The 23,221-nt window shown below is 45.2% G+C and overlaps 1 protein-coding gene across 2 annotated transcripts in view; it reads left to right on the top strand.

The window, feature by feature from the left end:
- Window positions 1-23,221, top strand: part of C9orf72 (C9orf72-SMCR8 complex subunit) — a 289,750-nt gene that overhangs the window by 154,970 nt on the left and 111,559 nt on the right. For both annotated transcript variants that reach the window (XM_085641326.1, XM_085641327.1), the window contains exon 5: window positions 21,844-21,916. In XM_085641326.1, the coding sequence (XP_085497452.1) occupies window positions 21,844-21,916 (73 nt within the window). The remainder of the gene's footprint in view (window positions 1-21,843; window positions 21,917-23,221) is intronic.

Below are 23,221 nucleotides of genomic sequence, written 5' to 3' on the forward strand. Positions count from 1 at the left end.
TGTCTGATGCATGATGTCTGATGCAGGATGTCTGATTCCTGATGCCTGATGCCTGATTCCTGATGTCTGATTCCTGATGTCTGATGCCTGATGTCTGATGCTTGTGGATGTCTGATGTCTGATGTCTGATGCTTGATGATTGTGGATGCCTGATGCTTGTGGATGTGTGTTGTCTGATGCATGATGTCTGATGCTTGTGGATGTCTGATGCTTGTGGATGTCTGATGCCTGATTCTGATGCTTGTGGATGCCTGATGCATGATGCCTGATTTCTGATGCCTAATGCATGATGTCTGATGCATGATGTCTGATGCTTGTGGAAGTCTGATGCCTGATGCTTGTGGATGTGTGTTGCCTGATGTCTGATGCTTGTGGATGTCTGATGTCTGATGCCTGATGTCTGATGCCTGATGCTTGTGGATGCCTGATGCCGGATGTCTGATCCCGGATGTCTGATGCCTGATGTCTGATGCTTGTGGGTGCCTGATGTCTGATGCCGGATGTCTGATGCCTGATGCTTGTGGATGCCTGATGTCTGATGCTTGTGGATGTCTGATGCTTGTGGATGCCTGGTGCCTGCTTTCTGATGTCTGATGCTTGTGGATGCCTGATGTCTGATGCCTGATGCTTGTGGATGCCTGATGCTTGTGGATGTCTGATGCCTGATGCTTGTGGATGTCTAATGTCTGATGCACGATTTCTGATGCATGATGTCTGATGCATGATGTCTGATGCCTGATGTCTGATGTCTGATGCTTGTGGATGTCTGATGCCCGATGCTTGTGGATGTGTGTTGCCTGATGTCTGATGCATGATGTCTGATGCTTGTGGATGTTTTATGCCTGATGTCTGATGCTTGTGGATGTCTCATGCATGATGTCTGATGGCTCTTGTCTGATGCTTGTGGATGTCTGATGCCTGATGTCTGATGCTCGATGTTTGATATCTGATGCCTGATGCTTGTGGATGTGTGTTACCTGATGTCTGATGCATGATGGCTGATGCTTGTGGATGTTTGATTCCTGATGCCTGATGCTTGTGGCTGTCTGATGCTTGTGGATGTCTGATGCCTGATGTCTCATGCCTGATGCTTGTGAATGTCTGATGCTGGATGTCTGATGTCTGATGCCTGATGTCTGATGCTTGTGGATGTCTGATGCCTGATGCCTGATGCCTGATGTCTGATGCCTGATGTCTGATGCTTGTGGATGCCTGATGCCTGATGTCTGATGCCTGATGTCTGATGCTTGTGGATGCCTGATGTCTGATGCCTGATGCCGGATGTCTGATGCCTGATGTCTGATGCTTGTGGATGCCTGATGCCTGATGTCTCATGCCTGATGTCTCATGCCTGATGCTTGTGAATGTCTGATGCCGGATGTCTGATGCCAGATGTCTGATGCCGGATGTCTGATGCCTGATGTCTGATGTCTGATGCCTGATGCTTGTGGATGTCTGATGCCTGATGTCTGATGCTTGTGGATGTGTGTTGCCTGATGTCTGATGCCTGATGCTTGTGGATGTCTGATGCTTGTGAATGTTTGATGCCTGATGTCTGATGCTTGTGGATGTCTGATGCCTGATGCTTGTGGATGTCTGATGTCTGATGCTTGTGGATGTTTGATGCCTGATGTCTGATATCTGATGCCTGATGTCTAATGCTTGTAGATGTCTGATACTTGGAGAAGTGTGGCTCAATGATTAGAGCGGCAGACCCTGATGCAGAGGTCTAGCCCGGGACCAGGGTTCAATTCCCCGCCTCGGCGGGTCTTGGGCTCAAAAATTCCACGGACCTGATAATTCTCGCCTCGGTGCCATTCCAATCATGGAGTCCCACTCTGCAACTCTGGGCAATAGCTTGCTTAATCTCCACAACGGCCCCCACAACGCTAAGGATGCCTGGCCTCCACCTTGGGGGTGCCCAGGAGTGGACGCCTCACAGGGAAAGCCAGGATGGGTTCCACAGCGGTATTCGTACAAGCGCCGAGAGGCCTCCGGGTAGTCGTGCGCTATACAAGTATCCATACATTTACATTTACATACTTGTGGATGTCTGATACCTGATGTCTGATATCTGATGTCTGATTCCTCATGTCTGATGCTTGTGGATGTCTGATGCCTGATGTCTGATGACTGATGCTTGTGGATGTCTGATGCCTGATGTCTGATACTTGTGGATGTCTGATGCCTGATGTGTGATATCTGATGTCTGATTCCTCATGTCTGATGCTTGTGGATGTCTGATGCCCGATGTCTGATGCTTGATGCTTGTGGATGCCTGATGCTTGTGGATGTGTGTTGCCTGATGTCTGATGCATGATGTCTGATGCATGATGTCTGATGCTTGTGGATGTCTGATGCCTGATGACTGATCTCTGATGCTTGTGGATGTCTGATGCCTGATGACTGATGCCTGATGCTTGTGGATGTCTGATGCCTGATGACTGATGTCTGATGCTTGTGGATGTCTGATGCCTGATGTCTCATGACTGATGTCTGATGCTTGATGCTTGTGGATATCTAATGCCTAATGCCTGATGCTTGTGGATGTCTGATGCTTGTGGCTGTCTGCCTGATGTCTGATGCTTGTGGATGTCTGATGCATGATGTCTGACACCTGATTTCCGATGCATGATGTCTGATGCCTGATGTCTGATGCTTGTGGATGCCTGATGTCTGATGCTTGTGGATGTCTGATACCTGATGTCTGATGCCTGATGCTTGTGGATGCCTGAAACCTGATGCTTGTGGATTCCTGATTCCTGATGCCTGACGCTTGTGGATGTCTGATGCCTGATGCTTGTGGATGTCTGATGTCTGACGCCTGATGTCTGACGCCTGATGTCTGACGCATGATGCCTGATGCTTGTGGATGTTTGATGCCTGATGTTTGATGCCTGATGTTTGATGCCGGATGTTTGATGCCGGATGTTTGATGCCGGATGTTTGATGCCGGATGTTTGATGCCGGATGTTTGATGCCGGATGTTTGATGCCGGATGTTTGATGCCGGATGTTTGATGCCGGATGTCTGATGCCGGATGTCTGATGCCGGATGTCTGATGCCGGATGTCTGATATCTGATGTTTGATGTCTGATGCCTGATGCTTGTGGAGGTATGTTGCCTGATGTCTGATGCATGATGTCTGATGCATGATGTCTGATGCAGGATGTCTGATTCCTGATGCCTGATGCCTGATTCCTGATGTCTGATTCCTGATGTCTGATGCCTGATGTCTGATGCTTGTGGATGTCTGATGTCTGATGTCTGATGCTTGATGATTGTGGATGCCTGATGCTTGTGGATGTGTGTTGTCTGATGCATGATGTCTGATGCTTGTGGATGTCTGATGCTTGTGGATGTCTGATGCCTGATTCTGATGCTTGTGGATGCCTGATGCATGATGCCTGATTTCTGATGCCTAATGCATGATGTCTGATGCATGATGTCTGATGCTTGTGGAAGTCTGATGCCTGATGCTTGTGGATGTGTGTTGCCTGATGTCTGATGCTTGTGGATGTCTGATGTCTGATGCCTGATGTCTGATGCCTGATGCTTGTGGATGCCTGATGCCGGATGTCTGATGCCGGATGTCTGATGCCTGATGTCTGATGCTTGTGGGTGCCTGATGTCTGATGCCGGATGTCTGATGCCTGATGCTTGTGGATGCCTGATGTCTGATGCTTGTGGATGTCTGATGCTTGTGGATGCCTGGTGCCTGCTTTCTGATGTCTGATGCTTGTGGATGCCTGATGTCTGATGCCTGATGCTTGTGGATGCCTGATGCTTGTGGATGTCTGATGCCTGATGCTTGTGGATGTCTAATGTCTGATGCACGATTTCTGATGCATGATGTCTGATGCATGATGTCTGATGCCTGATGTCTGATGTCTGATGCTTGTGGATGTCTGATGCCCGATGCTTGTGGATGTGTGTTGCCTGATGTCTGATGCATGATGTCTGATGCTTGTGGATGTTTTATGCCTGATGTCTGATGCTTGTGGATGTCTCATGCATGATGTCTGATGGCTCTTGTCTGATGCTTGTGGATGTCTGATGCCTGATGTCTGATGCTCGATGTTTGATATCTGATGCCTGATGCTTGTGGATGTGTGTTACCTGATGTCTGATGCATGATGGCTGATGCTTGTGGATGTTTGATTCCTGATGCCTGATGCTTGTGGCTGTCTGATGCTTGTGGATGTCTGATGCCTGATGTCTCATGCCTGATGCTTGTGAATGTCTGATGCTGGATGTCTGATGTCTGATGCCTGATGTCTGATGCTTGTGGATGTCTGATGCCTGATGCCTGATGCCTGATGTCTGATGCCTGATGTCTGATGCTTGTGGATGCCTGATGCCTGATGTCTGATGCCTGATGTCTGATGCTTGTGGATGCCTGATGTCTGATGCCTGATGCCGGATGTCTGATGCCTGATGTCTGATGCTTGTGGATGCCTGATGCCTGATGTCTCATGCCTGATGTCTCATGCCTGATGCTTGTGAATGTCTGATGCCGGATGTCTGATGCCAGATGTCTGATGCCGGATGTCTGATGCCTGATGTCTGATGTCTGATGCCTGATGCTTGTGGATGTCTGATGCCTGATGTCTGATGCTTGTGGATGTGTGTTGCCTGATGTCTGATGCCTGATGCTTGTGGATGTCTGATGCTTGTGAATGTTTGATGCCTGATGTCTGATGCTTGTGGATGTCTGATGCCTGATGCTTGTGGATGTCTGATGTCTGATGCTTGTGGATGTTTGATGCCTGATGTCTGATATCTGATGCCTGATGTCTAATGCTTGTAGATGTCTGATACTTGGAGAAGTGTGGCTCAATGATTAGAGCGGCAGACCCTGATGCAGAGGTCTAGCCCGGGACCAGGGTTCAATTCCCCGCCTCGGCGGGTCTTGGGCTCAAAAATTCCACGGACCTGATAATTCTCGCCTCGGTGCCATTCCAATCATGGAGTCCCACTCTGCAACTCTGGGCAATAGCTTGCTTAATCTCCACAACGGCCCCCACAACGCTAAGGATGCCTGGCCTCCACCTTGGGGGTGCCCAGGAGTGGACGCCTCACAGGGAAAGCCAGGATGGGTTCCACAGCGGTATTCGTACAAGCGCCGAGAGGCCTCCGGGTAGTCGTGCGCTATACAAGTATCCATACATTTACATTTACATACTTGTGGATGTCTGATACCTGATGTCTGATATCTGATGTCTGATTCCTCATGTCTGATGCTTGTGGATGTCTGATGCCTGATGTCTGATGACTGATGCTTGTGGATGTCTGATGCCTGATGTCTGATACTTGTGGATGTCTGATGCCTGATGTGTGATATCTGATGTCTGATTCCTCATGTCTGATGCTTGTGGATGTCTGATGCCCGATGTCTGATGCTTGATGCTTGTGGATGCCTGATGCTTGTGGATGTGTGTTGCCTGATGTCTGATGCATGATGTCTGATGCATGATGTCTGATGCTTGTGGATGTCTGATGCTTGTGGATGTCTGATGCTTGTGGATGTCTGATGCCTGATGCTTGTGAATGTCTGATGCATGATGTCTGATGCTTGTGATTGTCTGATGTCTGATTATTGATGCTTGTGGAAGTCTGATGCCTGATGTCTGATGCTTGATGTTTGATGTCTGATGCCTGATGCTTGTGGATGTGTGTTGCCTGAGGTCTGATGCATGATGTCTGATGCTTGTGGATGTTTGATTCCTGATGTCTGATGCTTGTGGATGTCCGATGCTTGTGGCTGTCTGATGTCTGATGCTTGTGGATGTCTGACGCCTGATGTCTGATGCCTGGTGTCTGACGCATGATGCCTGATGCTTGTGAATGTTTGATGCCTGATGTTTGATGCCTGATGTTTGATGCCGGATGTCTGATGCCGGATGTCTGATGCCGGATGTCTGATGCCGGATGTCTGATGCCGGATGTCTGATGCCGGATGTCTGATGCCGGATGTCTGATGCCGGATGTCTGATGCCGGATGTCTGATGCCGGATGTCTGATGCCGGATGTCTGATGCCGGATGCCTGATGCTTGTGGATGTCTGATGCTTGTGGATGCCTGATGTCTGATGCTTGTGGCTGCCTGGTGCCCGATTTCTGATGCCTGATTTCTGATGCCTGATTTCTGATTTCTGATGCCTGATGTCTGATTTCTGATGCCTGATGTCTGATTTCTGATGCCTGATGTCTGATTCCTGATGTCTGATGCTTGTGGATGTCTGTTGTCTGATGCTTGTGGAGGCCTGATGTCTGATGCTTGTGGATGGCTGATGCCTGATGTCTGATGCTTGTGGATGCCTGACGCTTGTGGATGTCTGATGCCTGACGCTTGTGGATGTTTGATGCCTGATACTTGTGGATGTCTGATGCCTGATGTCTGATATCTGATGCCTGATGTTTGATGTCTGATGCCTGATGTTTGATGTCTGATGCCTGATGTTTGATGTCTGATGCCTGATGCTTGTGGATGTATGTTGCCTGATGTCTGATGCTTGTGGATGTCTGATGCTTGTGGATGTCTGATGCTTGTGGATGTCTGATGCATGATGTCTGATGCATGATGTCTGATGCATGAAGTCTGATGCATGATGCTTGTGGAAGTCTGATGCCTGATGCTTGTGGAAGTCTGATGCCTGATGTCTGATGCCCGATGTTTGATGTCTGATGCCTGATGCTTGTGGATGTGTGTTGTCTGATGCATGATGTCTGATGCTTGTGGATGTTTTATGCCTGATGTCTGATGCTTGTGGATGTCTCATGCATGATGTCTGATGGCTCTTGTCTGATGCTTGTGGATGTCTGATGCCTGATATCTGATGTTTGATGTCTGATGCCTGATGCTTGTGGATGTATGTTGCCTGATGTCTGATGCATGATGTCTGATGCATGATGTCTGATGCTTGTGGATGTCTGATGCATGTGGCTGTCTGATGCCTGATGCTTGTGGATGTCTGATGCATGATGTCTGGTGCATGATGTCTGATGCATGATGTCTGACACCTGATGTCTGACACCTGATGTCTGACGCATGATGTCTGACGCATGATGTCTGACGCATGATGTCGGACGCCTGATGTCTGATGCATGATGTCTGATGCATGATGTCTGATGTCTGATGCTTGTGGATGTCTGGTGCCTGATGTCTGACTGATGCTTGTGGATGCCTGGTGCCTGATGTCTGACTGATGCTTGTGGATGCCTGGTGCCTGATGTCTGACTGATGCTTGTGGATGCCTGGTGCCTGATTTCTGATGCCTGATGTCTGATTCCTGATGTCTGATGCTTGTGGATGTCTGATGCCTGATGTCTGATGTCTGATGCCTGATGTCTGATTCCTGATGGCTGATGCTTGTGGATGTCTGATGCCTGATGCCTGATGTCTGATGCCTGATGTCTGATGCCTGATGTCTGATGCTTGTGGATGTCTGATGCATGATGTCTGATGCATGATGTCTGATGCATGATGTCTGATGCCTGATGCTTGTGGATGTCTGATGCCTGATGTCTGATGCTTGTGGATGTCTGATGCCTGATGTCTCATGACTGATGTCTGATGCTTGATGCTTGTGGATATCTAATGCCTGATGTATGATGCCTGATGTCTGATGCTTGTGGATGTCTGTTGCCTGATGCTTGTGGATGTCTGATGCCTGATGTCTGATACTTGTGGATGCCTGATGTCTGATGCTTGTGGATGTCTGATGCCTGATGTCTGATGCCTGATGCTTGTGGATGCCTGATGCCTGATGCTTGTGGATGCCTGATGTCTGATGCCTGACGCTTGTGGATGTCTGATGCCTGATGCTTGTGGATGTCTGATGCCTGATGTCTGATATCTGATGTTTGATGTCTGATGCCTGATGCTTGTGGATGTCTGATGCCTGATGTCTGATATCTGATATCTGATGTTTGATGTCTGATGCCTGATGCTTGTGGATGTCTGATGCTTGTGGATGTTTGATGCTTGTGGATGTCTGATGCCCGATGTTTGATGCCCGATGTTTGATGTCTGATGCCTGATGCTTGTGGATGTGTGTTGCCTGATGTCTGATGCATGATGTCTGATGCTTGTGTATGTTTGATGTCTGATGCTTGTGGATGTCTCATGCATGATGTCTGATGCATGATGTCTGACACCTGATGTCTGACACCTGATGTGGGACACCTGATGCCTGACACCTGATGCCTGACACCTGATGCCTGACACCTGATGCCTGACACCTGATGCCTGACACCTGATGCCTGACACCTGATGCCTGACACCTGATGCCTGACACCTGATGCCTGACACCTGATGCCTGACACCTGATGTCTGACACCTGATGCCTGACACCTGATGCCTGACACCTGATGTCTGACACCTGATGTCTGACACCTGATGTCTGACACCTGATGTCTGACACCTGATGTCAGATGCATGATGTCTGATGCATGATGTCTGATGCTTGTGGATGCCTGATGTCTGATGCCGGATGTCTGATGCTTGTGGATGTCTGATACCTGATGTCTGATACCTGATGTCTGATGCCTGATGTCTGATGCCTGATGTTTGTGAATGTCTGATGCCGGATGTCTGATGTCTGATGCTTGTGGATGTCTGATGCTTGTGGATGTCTGATGCTTGTGGATGTCTGTTGCCTGATGCTTGTGGATGTCTGATGCCTGATGTTTGATGTCTGATGCTTGTGGATGCCTGATGTCTGATGCTTGTGGGTGTCTGATGCCTGATGTCTGATGCTTGTGGATGCCTGATGCTTGTGGATGTCTGATGCCTGATGTCTGATATCTGATGTTTGATGTCTGATGCCTGATGCTTGTGGATGTATGTTGCCTGATGTCTGATGCATGATGCCTGATGTCTGATGCTTGTGGATGTCTGATGCATGATGTCTGATGCCTGATGTCTGATGCTTGTGGATGTCTGATGCCTGATGTCTGATATCTGATGTTTGATGTCTGATGCCTGATGCTTGTGGATGTATGTTGCCTGATGTCTGATGCATGATGCTTGTGGATGTCTGATGCGTGTGGATGTCTGATGCTTGTGGATGTCTGATGCATGATGTCTGATGCCTGATGTCTGATGCTTGATGCTTGTGGATGTCTGATGCCTGATGTCTGATGCCCGATGTTTGATGTCTGATGCCTGATGCTTGTAAATGTATGTGTCTTGTAAAGCGCACTGCTGCCCTGAGGCGTCGTGGCGCTGTAGACCGCTGGGGAACCCGTCCTGGCTATCCCTGTGAGATGGTCCCTCCTGGGTATCTCCAAGGTGAAACCAGGCATCCCCGGCGAATGTGGGGGGCCGTTGTGGAGATGAGGCAAGCTAATGCCCAGAGTTGCCGAGTGTGTTCCTGGTTAGAGTAGGTACCGAGGCGAGAATTATCGAGTCCATTTTGACCCTGGTCCATGACCCTGCCGCGTCGGGAATTGAACCCTGGTCCCTGGCCGATTCTCTGCTTGCGGATCTGCCGCCTCTAACCAGTGAGCCACACCTCTCCACAAGGTGGATGTCTTATGCCTGATGTCTGATGCTTGTGGATGTCTGATGCCTGATGCTTGTGAATAAATTAAAGGCATTGTCATTTACAATACTATTTACAATACCAATAGCTCCCAAACTCGCAGTTGCGAGACCTATTGCATTGCAAATTCTTGTTTTCAAAGCTGCCAGCAGCAATGCTTCCAGCAAATACACTGTACAGACATTATAGAGGCAGGGGCAAAAACAGAACACAATCCCTTCCACTCCATCTCCTCCAAGCCACTGCATGGCAGCAGCCCTAGTTCCCTCTTGTTGGAACACAAGGAGCTTGTTGGAGGACGGGTCTCCTTTCCACCAGCGTGGAGGGCCATTACTTCAGACCTACGGGTTTTGCAAATTGTGGAAAGGGGGTATGCGCTACTCTTTAAACAGGCTCCACTACCCTTTCTCGCATCCCAGAACTCATGCTCTGTAGACCACCTGCAAGTCCTACTACAGAAGGTAGAGGTCTTACTTCTAAAAAGACACAGTGGAGATGGTACTGGAGCACGAACAGGATCAGGGGTGCAATTTGCGGTCCTTCCTGGTCCCCAATAAGAACGGCATCTTTGACCCTAAACCTCGGGGTTCTAAACTATTTCCTCAAAAAGGAAAAGTTCATGATGCTGTCCCTGGTTCCGATCCAACTTGCACTGGAAGTGCAATACTGGATGGTGTCTTTTAACCTGAAAGATGCCTATTTCCACATCCCTATTCTGCAATTGCACTGGAAGTACCTTGGCTTTACGGTGGGGTCCTAACACTACCAGTTTGAGGTCCTAATGTTTGGCCGGATTTCCTCACCTCGAGTGTTCACAAAGGTCATGTGGCGGACGCAGCACATTTCAGATAGGCGGAAATACCAGTGTTCCCTTACCTAGACCACTGGCTCATCAAGGTGAGTTCTCCAGAGATGGTGTCACGACAGCTGCAGATCACGGCCACATTGCTGTTCTGTTCGTTCTGGGCTTTTCAGTCTACATGCCTTCATAGGGGCAGTACTGGACACCACAGTGAGTCAAGCCTTTCCCCCTATCTGAGGGTCCAGGACATTAAGGCTTTGTTTCCAGTGTTTCAGAATTGCCCACATGTGCCAGTTTTGATAGCCTTACCTCCTCTGGGTGCTCGCTTGCCTCATCCTGTTGGTCTCTCATGCACACTGGCACACGAGGGTCCTCCAGTGGTACCTCTGCAGGCTGTGGTTCCAACACAACTGGCAGCATAACAGCACTGTTATGATCTCCAAGGTCACTGCAGCACACTTGCATTGGTGGAATTTGGAAGGCAATCCCTCCCAGGAGAAGCCGTTCCAACACTCACCAGCTGTGGCCACTGTTATCATGGTTACATTCACTCTAGGGTGGGGAGCCCATCTGGAGGAGCTGGAGATCAGAGGACTCTGCTCTCCAGAAGACCAGACGCTTCATATCAATATGCTAGAATTGTGGGTAACCTGGCTGGCTCTCAAGGCCTTCCTCTTTTCCCTTAGTGGGCAGTCTGTCCTGATAACCCTCCTCCTCTTCCCCCACCAATGTAGCATACTATCTTGGGGTTAACTTTGATACCAGGGCTTCCTTCGCCCCATAGGTTGCGGGGGTAGTTGGCACTTGCTTTGGTCTGTTGAAAGTACTGAAAAAGTTTCTTTATTTCCTCCCTCTCCCACCACAGAAAACAGGGATCCAGACCTTGATTGCACTAAGGCTGGATTAAGCCAACTCTTTATACTGGGTCCTGCCTCCTAAAAAGACTACAGCTGGTGCAGAATGTTGCTGCCAAGCTTTTATTACATCTTCCCAGGAGAGCCAACATTCACCCAAGTTTAAAAGAACTTCTCCGGTTGCCTATAAAAGAATATGTGAGATTTTAAAGGTCTGATCCCGGCACATAGAGCTTTCTATATTAAAGACCCTCAGTATCTGCCTGATAGATCTACACCTTACCAACCAGAACGTTCTCTTCGTTCAGCCAACGCCTTGCTGGTAGCTTCTCCACTCTTCAGACGGAAAAAGTGGGGCTGTAGCTCTTTCTTTTATCTGGCCTCCAGGGAGTGGAGTGCCCTTCCAGTTCAGCTTTGTGCTTATAGGGACATTGCGACATTTAAGAGACTTCTTAAGACCTGGCTCTTTAGTTCTGGTTTTTAGTATCACTGTTATTTAAGGATCAGACTTGCTATTTAGCACTGAAACACTCCTTAGAGTAGGTGATGCGCTTTACAAATCCTTAAATAATAATAATAATCTGGATGGACAGTACGACGAGGATATTGTACATTATCCACCAGGGGACGGTCGGGGTCACACTTTCTCTGCCAATAAGTACTATGACTCTGGTCCGGAGCTCAGGACCTATGGATCTTGCTTTTAGCCAACCGCCTACTGGGTGTACTCTATACGAGCGGACAGTCTCATTCAATTTACCGATCATGAGTGGAGCCTTCATCTGGATGTGGTCCAATATCTGTTCAGTCTGTGAGGCACTCTTCTGGTGGACTTCTTTGCAACTTGAAAAAACACTCACTGCCTGAAAATCTGTGCCATCTGGTATTTGCTATAGGGACGAGTTCGTTTGACATGGAACTTCCCACTTCACTACTCATTACCTTCCATAACCATGATTCCTAAGGTCTTCAGGAAGATTCACCTCGACGAGACCCAAGTGATACTAATAGCCCTCTACTGGCCGCAAATAGTGTAGTATGCAGACCTGATACTCCTCTCCATGTGCCCCCACTCCGTCTCCCTCACATGGAAGGCCGCCTTTCTCAATTGCAGGAGCAGGTCCTGCACCCTATCATCCAGAGGCCTGGCTTTCATGCCTGGAGATTGAATGGGGTGACCTGAATTCATTTTTTTTACCTCCTGAAGTGGTGAATGTCCTCTTTGGAACCCCTGTAGACATTCCCCAAAAATGTTGTATTCAGGGAGATGGAATAGATATGTAAAGTGGCATGCAGACAAGTCTAAAGACCCTCTCCAGGCCCACCTGTCTGACATCTTGCATTTCGCCTCATCTTTAGCTCAACAAGGGTGCGAAGTGGCTACAGTTAATGGCTAATTATCAGCTTTATCAGTCTTTGTGTTTTGCTGACAAACCTTCCCTCTTTAAATTACCTATAGTTATGCATTTTTTGAAAGGTCTCACAAACAAGTTTCATCCATCAGTTTATAATGCTCAGTGGGATCTAAATCTTGTTCCTATGTTTAGGTCTCGCTCAGCCAGCGCATGCGCTGCCCTGCGAGAAATTTAGTGAGTGGCTTTTGAAAGTGCTACCACAGGCTTTTTCTGGCCTCAAGCTTGCGTGCACGTGCGCGTGCACCCGCCATGTGGGTTTCTGTCAAGGCTCATTAAGCCTTGCGTGCCTCTCTCCGCACTTCAATTCCCTCCCCCTCCACAGATCGCGTCACTCTGCTGGCCTCCACTCCCCCCACCCGCTCCCACACCATCCCATTCTCTGTCCTGCTTTAATTACCACCAACATTCCTCCCTCGGCCCTTGCGTTGCTTGTTCTCTTTCCTATATCCCTGCCTTTTATTTCCCGTTTTTCACGCCTGCCTCGTCCGTCCTATTTCCCAAATTCCACTCACTCCGATATTTATTTCCCAAATTCCACTCACTCCGATATTTTAATTCTCGTGCGGTTTGTGATAATCATACAGTTCGACCCGTTGTTTCACGACATTTTATTACTGGAAACATTCGTAAAAATGAAACATCAACTAGTTTAATCTTTACTGAAATGCAATACATTTTCCTACGTTATACGTCGGTTTCATAAAACGTAGAATGCAACAAATAGTTTACAATTCCCGAATTAATGGCTGAAAAACGGTATGTTTCGAAAATGTTATCACAGAATGTTTAATTTATCCTTAATATTTCAAAATGTTTTTTATGTCTGGTTGACGACGCCTGAAAGACAAAATATCCAATGATATCGCAATTTTCTTTTCAAAATCGAACTATTATTCACACCCACGGGTTTACAACTTTTAAAGGGGCGGAGGGGGGTTATCGATCGGTGCAGAATTGCACATTTTGTGTAGCTCTTTCTACTTAATAATACCAGTTTAGATTAATATTTTTCGCAACTGCGAGCTAATTCACAAGCCAACAAAGTGTAACAAAAGTGTAACAAAATCTACTTTCGTTGCACTTTGAAAACACGTTCTGGCTCAAAGTGTGTAAATTTCCACTGATTTCCATATCTCAAAATACTTTGCTTTCCTCAACTGAAAGACTATTGTTGCGTTCAATTTAAAATATGTACAACCAAATATGTATCATCTCGGTGATATTGAAACTAGAATATTTTTAATTTTTAATTGAGCACTAAGCCCCCGTGAGCCCACCTGCGCTGTCTTTCAACTTTTCTTATTATTTATGTATATTATATTTTTTGCTGAAAGGAATTTAACTATCATTGAAAGCGGGCACGATTCCAACTGTAACATTTGATTGGTCCGGTTTTACATACGCCTCGTCAGGGGTAGTAAGCGCTATATAAATATCAAAATAATCAAAAATCTCTTCCAAAGTTTAAAACTTCGCTTAACTAGACATCTTCAGACAATGTTTGTGGGCCGTACAATTCTAATTTTTGTGATTGAAAACGCCTAAAGCTTTTCCATTCAATCAGTATGCTGCTGGTGTGTCCATGGGAAATACAGGGCTATTGGCATGAATTGGTGTAACACAATGAAGTGACAGCAGGCGGTGTGAAGCAGGCAGCATGGGTAGTTACAGCACTTGCTTCCAAGAGACTTTCACACGCACAGCTGCTTTTCCGAATAACATTTCCAGCACACTATGCTTAATTACAGAGTAAAAAGCAAAAATACTCATTTATTTTTCCATGCGCGAGGGTTATGAACACGCCTCATTTAATATCAGGCGAGGATCTAAAACTAACAGACTGGCTTTTCCATGAGGGTCCCTGGAAAACAGGCTACCTATTTATTCATTTAGAAGTGCCATGAGGGATGTCAGTTCACAAAAATGCTAGAAGTAGTAAAAGTTAGATCGTGTACAGTTTTTCCCCGATTACGTCATAGTTAACCCCTTTCCTTCCCTTATCTCCTCAACAGCCTCCTTTGATGCATGGCTAAACACTTACACAGGGTAATATGCAGCATGGCTAAACACTTATAAGGTCCCAAAAGCGAGACCTATTGGCTATGCCAATGCTTGTTTTAATGTGTTCTCCATTTGAAACATTGCACGGTTGTCCATTGCGGCGGCTTACTTTTACCACCGTTTTGCTCATCACCTTTACGTCTGCAAGGCATGTGAGCAAGTTGCAAGCATTGTGTGTGAAACCCCCTTGCACTTCTTTTCCTTACAAACTGGCCCTCAGAACCAGAGCTGCCTTCCTGACAAAAGTGGTTACCCCATTCAACCTGGGCCAATTCATTAGCCTGCTACCCTCCCCACAATCCATGAAAAAAGAAGAGGGCTCGACAGACTAGATCCCAAGAGAGCAGTCTGCTATCAAGGACGATCATCTTGTGCACCAAAATGTGATATGCTTTGGCCCACAAGGAACCTCCAAAAGGCATAAGAGCTCATTTCACTAAAGCCAAGTCTTCTAACTCTGCATTGGCAAGAGGAGTACAGGTAACCGAAAGCTTCAAGACAGCGGCTAGCAAGAGGAATGCCGGTGACCGAAATCTGCAAGGCTGCGACTGTCAAGAAGAGTGTCTGGGACAGAAACCTGCAAGGCCCCTGTGTTCCTGTTGCATAACAGGTTATTCGGTGAGTCCTCTTAATAAGCATATTTGTTTATGCGTGTGTGTGAGAGCGTGTGTGTTTGTATATGTGTGTGTATATATATTAACAAACAAATTGCCCTTAGCTGCAAGGACGCACTCGGCAGCGAGCCCACCATCCAGCTTGCAATGACACAGCGCCTTCACATCTTGGTAAGATTTCTCGCCTGACGCGTTTCGAGGCATTCCGCCTCTTAGTCATAGGCTGCTTGACAAATGAGATACGAATCGCTTTTCCTTTTATTCAAATTGAAGCATGAATGTCATTGGTTGTTCAGCCCTCATTTGGCTGTGCTGAGTGCATGACAAAAGAATATTGCATGCTGGGACATGTAGTCTGAAAGGAAAGCAAACATTACCATCATTAATCTAACACCCAGAATTCTCACACCGGTTGAACTGCAAGTGTTGAGATTGGGTTTAACCTTTTGCCCCTCAAATAAAATGGAATACACACAGACACGGATTGATCTCTTCAAGCTAACAAGAAAATTCAAGCTTCACAAATATTTCAAAATGAAGCCTAATGTTTTGAAATCCAGAAGATCTTTAAGCCAACCTGGAGTGATTGATACCTTAACAGGTGAAGATCTGGCTGCTCTTGAAATAATGGAATCGTTAAGGACTGACGATCCTGGACATGGTCAGGATGATAACATCCTGGATACCGACCTTATACAAAGAACCACGCGCCTGGGATTCAACCAAGTGAGAGATGCAAGCGCTTTCAAACCTACTTCACAGTTCCTACCGCAATTACCCATGGATGCCATCGATGTGTTTGCTGAGGCAGTGAATAAAGATCTTTTGGCCTTAAGAGAAAAACTCAAATATTCTAATACCAAGCAGAATATAACTAAAGAGCAACGCGCAGCGATTGACACCTTGGGGAATGATCACACGGTGATCTGCAAACCATCGGACAAAGGGGAGAATGTGGTCCTTCAAACGAGGGTGAATTATGAGATGGAGGCCATTAGGCAACTATCGGATGTAGAGAACTATCAACGAATTTCCAAAGAAATATACTTGGATAGCATTAGAAGGTATCCTGACATGATCAAAATTTGGCTTGATAAATCTATGCTGAATATGGAGGAGTACTTGTTCCTCCGTTGCTTGAATCCGGTGGTACCTACGTTTTACCACATCCCCAAAGTCCATAAGAACATCGACCATCCCCCGGGCAGACCGATTGTCTCTTCCCAAGGGGGTCCAACGGAACATTTGTCCATTTTTGTTGACTCTTTTCTTTTTCCATTAGTAAAAACCTTACCTGCGTATATTAAGGACTCACAAGATTTTTTAATGCATATTGAAAAACAACAGTGGGATCCTGATTACAAACTCATTGTGCTAGATATTACTAGCTTATACACCAGGATAAGACATGAACATGGATTGGAGGCTGTAGCTCATTTTCTGAAGAAAAAGCCCCTGAAATTTACTGAACATAATGCTATGATTCTTCAATTTACTGAGTTCTGTTTAAAAAACAATATTTTTGTTTTTGGTGAGGACTTTTACCATCAGAGGTCTGGTACCGCGATGGGCACCTGCTTCGCCCCCAGTTACGCGAACCTGTTTGTGGGCTGGTGGGAGGAGCAGGTGTCCAGAACACCTGGACTGATTGACATGAATAAGGTGATCAGATGGTATAGATATATCGATGACCTCTGTATTATTTGGAACGACTATTTTGAGTCTGCATCTGTTTTCATTGGTAACTTGAACAGGAATGCCGTCAATTTGGAATTCAGTGGGGAAGTCAGTTCTGAAACTGTTAATTTCCTTGATTTAAAGATCAGTGTGGTAAATAACCTATTGTCTGTGTCCTTGTATCGGAAACCAACGGCTGGTAACTCGATCTTGCACGCTACAAGTAATCATCTCCCGGGGCTAGTGAGAAATATCCCTTACGGTGAATTCTTGCGGTTAAAGCGGAATAGTACCAGGGTAGATGATTTTGAAAATGCGGCAAAGGAGAGTGTCAGCAGGTTTGTGGCAAGAGGATATAACAAACTATTTCTTGAGACAACCCTACAGAAAGTCAGAAATGTGCCTAGAGCTACCTTGTTGAATGAGGACCAGAACAGGGATATTTTGAAAAAGAAAGAGGGAAGAAAGAAAAATGAAATGAGTGAGTCAGGTGCCAACAAATTTAGGATGGTGACAACCTTTTCTAATGATGCCTACCAATTGAAGAAAATCTTGAGAAAGAACTGGCACATTTTGAAAACGGATCATGTCATTGGTCCAGATATTCCATCTGCCCCTCTGGTAACTTTCAGGAAAGCCAGATCCCTAAGGGATAATCTGGTACAAAGCCATTTCTCCACTAGACCCAAGGCGACTGGAACCCTAAGGGACCTTAGAGGGTTCTTCCCTTGTGGCAAGTGTAAAGCCTGTGTAGGTAGCAAGAGGACACTGACCTATTTGGTTACTGGTTTAAAGAATCCTCGGCCCATTAAAAAGTTCCTCACATGCAATACCAACTACGTGGTTTACTGCCTGGAATGTCCTTGCGGCTTACGTTACGTGGGCAGTACCATTCAGTGTGTAAAGATACGCATTTTAGAACCTATGCGAGCAATAGCCAAGAATGACATCACGTATCCTGTCGCGAGGCACTACTCTGAGAAGCACAATAGTAACTGGGAACTACTGCACCTACTATGGGTTAGATCAGGTCCCCGCAAGTGTCAGGGGGGTGACAGAATTAAACAACTGCGTAGGCTTGAGTCGCGATATATTATAGATTTGGGAACTAAGAATCCAACCGGCACGAATGTGGGGGAGGAACTGTCTGTTCATCTTGGAGATTGATAAGAAAGAAGAAGAAGAAGAGTAAAGCAATATGTATCATGATGATAATACCTTTCATTAATTAGTGGTATGGGTTTTTTGTAATTTCCTTTTTAAAAAGTTTTTATAGTAATTTTGGTAAGAGGTTTTTGTTTGTGGATCACCAGACTGTTTCAATAATAGCAATAGTAATGTAGTTCAAGCCGATATACGGCATTATGTTAGCAACATTTTTGCTTGGAATTGAGGTAAACCGATATACGGCTAAATTCTTTCTCTCTTTTTGCATTTAATTTGAATTAATATGTATTGATTCATTAGATGTCGCCTCAATATTATACGCATATTGGAACTAGCGTTCTATTGCCTTGATATTTATCATGTGGTAATGTCAGCCGATTCACGGCTTTATAATGGTCAACTCTGAGGTACCTTGCATGCCGATATACGGCGAAATGTTTTAATAATCTGTAACTCATATTCATGTGTTCGGAAAACTACATTCCAATATGGCGACTGATATTGTAAGATGATTGTCCCCTTTCGTTGACCATGCATTGTAATGTCATGTGACTCACATAACGCCTCTTTGAAATACGCTGCTTTTCGGCGCGAACTTTGTGAAACATTCGACTAAGGCATAGCCGAAACGCGTCATGTTTTCCATGCTCGCCATGCAATAAAGGATTGAATAACTGCAGGAGTGTCCCGCTGAGTGCTTTTCCGAGTTCTTGAAAGTAACTAGGAGTGAGCGCGCATTTATGAACGCGAATGCACCTTCGCGTTTCAAAGCACCCGTCTATTGAGTGCGCTGGCCTGCAGGTGCAGATGGAGCGATGGATATATATATATATATATATATATATATATATATATATATATATATATATATATATATATTTATTTATTTATGTATTATTATCATGGATTTGTAGAGCACGTGGCTGCCCTAAAGTTTCCCAGCATCAAGAGACATCTAGTTGGGTGGGACTATGAAGGTCTTAAAGATATTGTTTGAACAGCCATATTTTAATTGCTTTGCGGAACTGCGATTCTTTGTCCGTCATTCGAAACTCGCGTGGCAGTGAGTTCCAGAGTTTGGGGACTTGGTGGGAAAATGATCTTCCTCCCCACCCCTCCCTTGAAACCCTAGATGATTTTAGGAATCCTTTTGAACTAGAACTCAGGTGCCTATTAGGAGTGTAAGGAGACATTAGCTTCATTGGGTACTGGACAAGTTCCTAGATTCAGTCTGTCACCTGTGATACTCCTCAAAAGGTGAGGAATCGGCAGGTAGAGTATCCAACAGATAGACTCTTACCAAAGGTAAGTTGCTTTTTTCTTTTTGCTTTGAACAGTGAAGCCTTATGCAAACAGCATGGCACCAGCAAACTATACGTTGCAACGCTTTTGCACAGCCACCACATCAAAATGCAAAAGATTGTTAAATGGGCCATAACTTGGATACGCTTAGCATATTTCTTAGAACACAGCAGCCATGATGCAGTTGACCATTTAAAAACGTTTTGTAGACAAAAGACAGAATGACACAAAAGATGTGATGCCAGCTGGAAACGGGTTAGTTTTTTTGATGGTTTAAATGTTTCCAGGTGCTACTTTTCACTTGTCGTTACCTAAGGATGGGTTGTGACAGATTCTCTCTTTTGTTTTGCTAATCACTGATCTGGTTTGGAGTCTAGAAGCTGGACAAAAGAGCTGAAAGTGAAGTTATCAAATTCACCAATGTATTAACGGTCATGCTGATAAAAATCGAAGTAGGAAGCAATAGTAAAAAGAGTGCATCTAAGCTTTTGATTCTGAAGCGTTTACTTGCTGATAAGGAAGGATTGACACAACCTAATAGTGCACCTTTCCAAGATTGATTTGTTGTTTGTATTTAAGTTCTTCAAGCTCATATCTGATGAAGTTTTGAACAGTCCCTTCCTATTTTACATGATTTGCTAAATGTGGAAGTGTTGCACAAATGTATGGCATTGACAATCCGTCACACAGAATGAAAAATGCTTCCGCTTTTTCTACAAAAACCAAGGATGTACCTGTATATTATGCTGCATATTTTTTGCTTCATCAATATATTGAGCTTGTGAAAAACAGGTTACATTTTGCATTCCATCCATTGTGCAAGTTTGTGATCCATTTCCTTGTATTAATTTCGGATTAATACAGAGGATACTTGTTTGTATTATTCCTTGTACTCAGTCTGTTGGGTACATTGTTCAAAAGCTATCACTTTCTTAGTAAAATCCGCCATTTTCAATGTTGATGTGTGTCAACTTTTGTAAATGGGTGACACTGCATAATCTCTCTAAGCACTACCTCACCTCCCCCCACAATGTGTGAAATGATCACAAAAGGATACCTTAGTTTACTTTGTTCTACCTATATCAGAAAGGATAATTTTCTGTGGCTGATTTTATGTTTTCAGCATTTGTGTAGGGCACTTCTACCATTTAAAGGATCTTGTCGCTCATTCAGTGACTAGATACCTTTTCTGGGATTTCTATTTCACTGAAGCCGGTTGTATGTCAAAATATTTAGGAGGAATATCGTCTGACCAAAATATTGTATCCTAAATGGTGTTTACAAAAGTATTGTTCCACTGGGTGGGGAATTTTCCATCATTAAACTCCACTGTGGCAATATTTTTGTAAACAATATTTGTGACACAATGTTTCTGTCAAATTTCAGTTTGGTTACTGTATTCTGGCACCACACCCATAGGTTCAGATGTTCTGGTGCCTTTGTGTTTGGTCGGTAAAGATCGGTCTAGCCTTTTTATTTATTTATTAAGGGTTTATATTCACTAATGGATAGAACCAAATTTGCCTGGTCCTGACAAGGACCTTTGCAGTGTCCTATGTTTCTGAGTGTGTGTGTGTGCGCGCTATATGACTTTTTGCCTTTTATTTAATTCCATTCGGTTGAATCATTGTCAATGGCCTGGATTCTCATGAATATTTTGCTGAGTGGCATTTATTGGCAGTCTGTGTTTAAGGCAGGAAATCGACCTCAGTAATCCTCCTTCATTCTCCGGGTAGCTGAGAATAATTTGTATACTTGTATTCTAAATGGTAAGTTCTAAAGTAGAAATCACAGATAACACAAATGTTCAACACATACCAACGCAAATTGACAATCTGAACCAAAACTGGTCATCTAATTAACATGCAGAGATACAGTAATATATCAATCAAAAGCAGTGCTCTTGGCCGTTTGTGTTACATCTGCTTTGAGAATTTTTAATGTTCATAATCATAATGTAAATAAACCTAGAGCCCTGGACACAGACAACAGGGCTCGATGTAAGCAAAGAGTGCGATAGAGCTACTTCCTTCCTAGCTGGCCCAGCAGTAGATCTGACAACCCGTTACAAAGTGTGGTTTTGCCTGTTTCGAAAAGATGCAAATGCCTTCTTTGTTGTCTAAACCTCACCGCACATAATATAGTGGGGAAGAATTTTAGTTTTAAAGGAGAAGAAATAGCGAAATGATAGGGCTTGGTACAAAGGTCTAAATTGAAAGTGGAGTCAACTCTTACACTTGCCAGGTCACATGCATCCTTGGCTGGCACCATTTACAGCGATCTAGTATAATGTGATCATTACATCCAGAATATGACACCAAGTCACCATACGTCTTTTGCAGCTCTATTGATCATAGGTCTCCATGTCACTTTCGATAATTACCTTGTTATTTTTTACTTGCAGTGCCATCAGCTCTCACCTGCAAACCTGTGGCTGTTCCATAGTTGTTGGGAGCAACGCAGAGAAAGTTAATAAGGTATGAATTTTGTCATTCAGCATTTTACTTGGATTTGTAGGAAAATATCTGTGTAATATATGTTTTTCATATGTTTTTTTGTTTTGTGATACAGATTTGTAGAACGCACAATCACCTAGGAGGGTACCCTAGCGATGAGCAGCTGAGAGTCTAGCCCAACCTAGGGCCTAGTGGACTACTCAAAAAGCCAGGTCTTCAGCTTCTTGCCGTATTCAAGAAGTAAGAAGGCTCTTATGTGTAGCGGCAGGGCTTTCCATGCTTTAGGAGTGATGTAGGAGAAGGCTCGACCACCATATCTGTTTTTCTGTATGCGTGGGATGTGTGCAAGTAGGATTCCAGATGAGCAGAGGTTAGAGGTTTGTAAAAGCTGATGCAATTATTAACGTATGTTGGGCCAGGGTTATGTAGTGCCCTGAAAGTGTGAGTGAAGAGTTTGAATTGTGCTAGTTTGTGTACAGTGAGCCAGTGGAGGTTCTTCTGGTGTGGTGTGGTGTGATGTGAGTGCAGCATGGGAGATTGAGAGTGATTCCGGCCGCCGAGTTCTTAATGGTCTGCAGCCTTCTGGCTAGTTTTTTATTGACCCCCGCATGGAGGGTTTTCCAATAGTCTAGCTTGCTTGTGACGAGGGCTTGCGTGACTGTTTTCTGGGAGGAATTTGAAAATCTTCCTCAGCATTTTCAGAGTATGGAAGCATGAGTTAGTGACGGCATTGACTTGGGTGGTCATGTCAAATTTCCGGTTGATGTCGATCCTGAGGTTCTTGGCTTGATTGATGAGGGTTGGTGTCGGTCCTAGCTCTGTTGGCTTACAGTTGGACTCCCACGGTGAAGTGCTTTTCCCAGAAATCGTGATTTTGGTCTTGTAGGTGTTCAGCTTCAGGCAGTTGGTCTTCATCCAGTGGCAGATTTCAGTCATGCAGGCATTTTACTTGATTTGGGTATGGGTGTCTTATCCGTGAGGGACCGCTCAGTTGTGTGTCATCAGCAAAGGAGAGGACATTGATGTTGTGAGAGAAGATAATGCACGCTAGAGAGATCATATATGTGTTGAAGAGGTTGGGCTCAGGGAGGATTCTTGCGGAACTCTGCAGATGAGGTTGTTGACATCTAATGTGTATGGTGCCAGACTGACAGACTGGGTCCCTCTACTGAGGATGAGGCAAATCCATTGGAGTGCATGTCCTTAGGTTCAGATGTTTTGGATGGAGTGGGAGACTGTTTCAAACACTGGTGCGATCAAGGAGGATGATGGTTATTGTTTCTCCTCCATCCTGAGTCATTCCAAAGTCATCCTAGACAGTGATGA

This window comes from Triturus cristatus, chromosome 2_2 (genome assembly GCF_964204655.1).
Source record: "Triturus cristatus chromosome 2_2, aTriCri1.1, whole genome shotgun sequence".
Lineage (NCBI taxonomy): Eukaryota > Metazoa > Chordata > Amphibia > Caudata > Salamandridae > Triturus > Triturus cristatus.